Raw genomic sequence first — 4,120 nt, forward strand, 5'->3', positions numbered from 1 at the left:
TGTGTGTGTGTGTGTGTGTGTGTGTGTGTGTGTGTGTGTGTGTGGAGTTTAGTGAAAGGAGACAGAAGAACTAAAGTGAGCGTTTAGTGTTCCAGCAGTGTCGTCTGGTCTCGGTCTCGTTGGACAGAACTGGTTGTGGTTCCAGTGAAGCGACCCACTAGAGAACAAAGTGAGCATTAAAAACAGGCAGAAACACAAACTGTTGGCACGCGTCGCACATTTTTGAAAACTAGTCTGAACTCGAGGTCTCAAGCCTGCTTCTGTTCCACAAACGTCTCATTAAACATGAAAGCACCAGAAGTCTGAATCCTCCTCCAACACTTGATCGACGTGCTTAGCTTCTGCCGGTTGCGGTTCTGCATATCGAGTCCAGTTCTGATCCAAAATATTCTGGTTTCTGTTTAGAAATATGAAAAACCACCTTTATTATGCTGCAGGCTCAACAGTAATTTGTCATAAATGATGAGGTATATTGTGTATTAATTTAGTTTTAAAAGGTAAGAAAATACTACAAAAAGCGTCACTTTAATTAACTTGGAGCTGGTTCCAGTGTAATATTCAGAGTTGAGGTAGAAACAGTTTCTCTAAAAACCTTAAATTGATCTCTTCGCAGCAGAGATCCTCCGCTGTAAACCTCTGCAGAATCCTTCAGTGTCTGAACAGACAGAAAAACATCGAAGCAAACCGGACATGAAAGGGATTCTCAGCTGTAGATTATTTAACATGAACACTGAGACCAGGTCTGAGGATCAGGACCGTTGAGGTCTGAACGGAGTCCTCTGGCTCCCTCCTGTGTCTCATCTCTGAACTACAGCTGAAGACTTCAGAGAGTTTACACGTTAATCAGATTACAGACAAAGAATATTTATGTTTTACTCATTTGCCTCAACATAATGAATTTAAAACGAGGATCAATGGGATCAAACTGGTAATAATAGTTGTTATAATCTGCTTGTAGCGCTGCATAATTATAGTTTTAAGCACTCATACACTTTCATGATCTGGTCTTGAGTGAATGACCAGCTGACCAGTGAACTACAATACCCATGAGCCTCCTTGTGAATCATATTTTGTCACCACAGTCGCTGAATTTATCTTTAGTTGACTCTTAATTGATTTTCATGGAACAGATTTTTGAGCTCTGTTTGTAAGTTTCTTGCTGAAATGCATCTTGGGATTTGTAGTAAACTCCTCTCCTTCAGACTTTTTTTTACAAAAAGAAGATATTCCTGTTGAGGTTGTGTTCCAGGGTGCTACTAGGAGAGATGCATGTCTACCAGCAGCTGTAGAAGAGTTCTCTGTTCATTAATCTACATCCAGAAGAGACTCCTTGATGCTCAGTACAGTTAATGTCCTCCCTGAGTGATGTGGCGGGGGGGGGGGGGGGGTGTTAATGAGCTCCCTGAGTGTTAACGAGCTGTGGGTCTGAAAGAGTGATGGACTCTAATGAGCTCAGGGCCTTAATGGTCTGAGCTGAAGTCCGTCTTTCACGCATATCTCCGTCTTTCACACACATCTCCATGAGTGAACCTCTTCTACTCAGTTACAAGACGCACACACCTCTTCAGGTCGTGGTTTTTAATCTTATTGTCGTCATTGTGCATCTCTGTTTGGTTAAGTCTCTCTTTGTGGTCTGTTCAGTAATCCGTTCATGAATGTAAACTGTGTTTTATATTTAGATTAGTCGGTGCTGTTACAGACTTTATACATTCGTTGATACAAATCATTTCTTTAATTGGCGCGTGTGTGTGTGTGTGTGTGTGTGTGCTTTTGATTTATGAGTTGAAGAAAAGCTTTTAAACGTTTTTTCAAACGTGTAACATCTCACACCCAAAGCCACTTTTAAACTCTGTCTTTTTTCTTTTCGTCAACAAATGTCACGTTCAGTCTCATTAGTCATTTAGCAGTCGCTTTTATCCAAAGCGACTTACAATCCAGATTCTATCACATTTCTACACCGTAGGCACAGCTACAGGAGCAATTTTGGGGTTAGGGTTTAGTGTCTTGCTCAAGGACACATTGACATGCGACTAGCGGAGCTGGGGATCGAACCGCCGATCATCTGATTGAAGGGCGGCCCTGCTCTCCACTTTGCCACAGTCGCCTCAAAACATGTCGGTCCGTCTCTCAACGCCGTCTGACTTCCTGTCCGTCTCTCAACGCCGTCTGACTTCCTGTCCGTCTCTCAACGCCGTCTGACTTCCTGTCTCTCAGCTCCCAGCCCGTTGGTTCCTCCTGAAGACGTAGTTCTGTAAAGGGATTCATGAAGTGGGGTTGTAGGAGGAACCTCTCCTTAGTCAGTTGTTGCCTGTAGACGAAGATCTATTCTCTCTACCAGACTCCATTGAAATCATTTCACCTCTCAGAACGGGGGGTTGCTGGTCGACCGCTGCTTTGATCGGTTAGTTAGTTTGAGCATCGAAGGCTTCATTCAAAATTGGCAAAGAAGAAAACGTAACCAGCCTGCAGGAAAAGTGACATTTCAACCAGTTAATATCTTTAATTATGATTTCTAGCTGATATATTTTGTCACCTATAATATCCTGATGAAGATATGTTAAATATGATTTGGTTCTCTGGTGTTAATAATACAGAGAACGTGGCCCAATAATTATGCTTCGTTTTGGGGTTTTCCGGCTCTTGAACACTCGTTCTCTTTCATTGTACAGACAAACAAACCCAGAGACTGTTATTGATCAGCAGAAGGTCTTTTACTCTTTCATCAGCGTCTCGCTGGAGCTCACGTCGTCCTTCGTGCTGCAGCTGCTACTTTATAAAAGAAGGGAATAGATTGGTTTTGATTTTTGTGAGTTTGTTCAGGGATTTTTCTATTTTGTGCTCGCAAGGACGTAAAAGAGCTGTCGTGAACAAAAAAGCTGCAGAGCATTCTGGTCTATTTTATGCTCTTGTGAGCGTATAAATCTGTTTGTGTGAAGCTGATTGAAGTATAAAGCACATTTATAAATATGATGCAGCATACCGACCACGTAAGTCTCTGTTTCTGTGTCCTTCAGGACGTCCTGAACAACCTGGACTCGTGTGATCTGGATGATGATGACCTCATGCTGGATGAAGACCTCCCAGAAGACGCCTCGCTGCACAGCGGTATGTGTGTAAAGATGTCAGAAACTAGCATACGGTCAAATTACAGATCCCACCTAGTTTATATAGGAGCTGTGACCCCCTAGGGGGTCCGCGGGGGTACTGCAGGGGGTCCGCGAAATGTTTGGTGGATTAGACAATTTCTTTCCCCCCCAAACATGAATCTTTCCATTATTTTAATAGTTCAGTATTGTATGAAAGACAACAGGTGTGTTTATGCATGGCAGTGGCACTAATCACTCATTTTCGTTTCCACATTTATATTTTAAATGAAAACATCAGTGTGAATAGCTTGTATGTATGATTATCATGCAATTGACAGACAATGTTGATATTGGCATTGGTATCAGCTGACAAGCTATGTTTATGAATGGCAGTGGCACGGCCACCCTACTCACTGTACCTTGCACATGTTTAAAATAGCAACATGAATATATGAACCTGTGTATTATTTGAATAGCTTAGCATTGAATGCACAATAAAGAGGTATGTTTATACATCGCACTAGGCCCAGTTTATTATAAAACACAATATACATAGTCGGGGGTTCCTGATTCCATCTCTCTATCCGTTTGGGGGTCCTTGGCCTGAAAAACGTTAAAGACCCCTGACCTAAAGTAATGAGTGGGACAGAACATGATGAATGTCCATGTAAGCACTGATAAACATATTATTAGACTATTACTTTATATTTTAGTGTTTGACAGATAGTCAGGACTTGGGACAACACGCTAGAAACCAGGACAATTCCAGACAAACAGGGACATCTGGTCACTTAGTGGAGGATCTAAAACAGTTTGGTTCATGTTAGCTAACCATTGTTTAGTAGCTGAAATAGCCTTGTTCAAGGTACTTACAGTTTAGGTTAGCAGTTAAGATAGCCTTGTTTAGGTTAGCTCGCAGTTCCGTTAAAAAAGATGGTATCAAATAAGCTAACGGGTCAGTTTAGCATTAAAAAGTGTGTGTTTTAGGTTAGCTAACAGTTCACTTTAGGAGCTAATAAAGTGTGTTTTAGGTT

General features: G+C 41.7%; 1 protein-coding gene across 1 annotated transcript in view; it reads left to right on the forward strand.

Moving 5' to 3' along the window:
• Positions 1 to 4,120, forward strand: part of LOC116381070 (serine-rich coiled-coil domain-containing protein 2-like) — a 28,039-nt gene that overhangs the window by 11,549 nt on the left and 12,370 nt on the right. Inside the window, exon 5 of the mRNA XM_031842897.1 lies at positions 2,954 to 3,105. Coding sequence (XP_031698757.1) covers positions 2,954 to 3,105 — 152 coding nt within the window. The remainder of the gene's footprint in view (positions 1 to 2,953; positions 3,106 to 4,120) is intronic.

This window comes from Anarrhichthys ocellatus, unplaced genomic scaffold (assembly GCF_004355925.1).
Source record: "Anarrhichthys ocellatus isolate YVR2014 unplaced genomic scaffold, GSC_Weel_1.0 scaffold4, whole genome shotgun sequence".
NCBI classification, from domain to species: Eukaryota; Metazoa; Chordata; class Actinopteri; order Perciformes; family Anarhichadidae; genus Anarrhichthys; species Anarrhichthys ocellatus.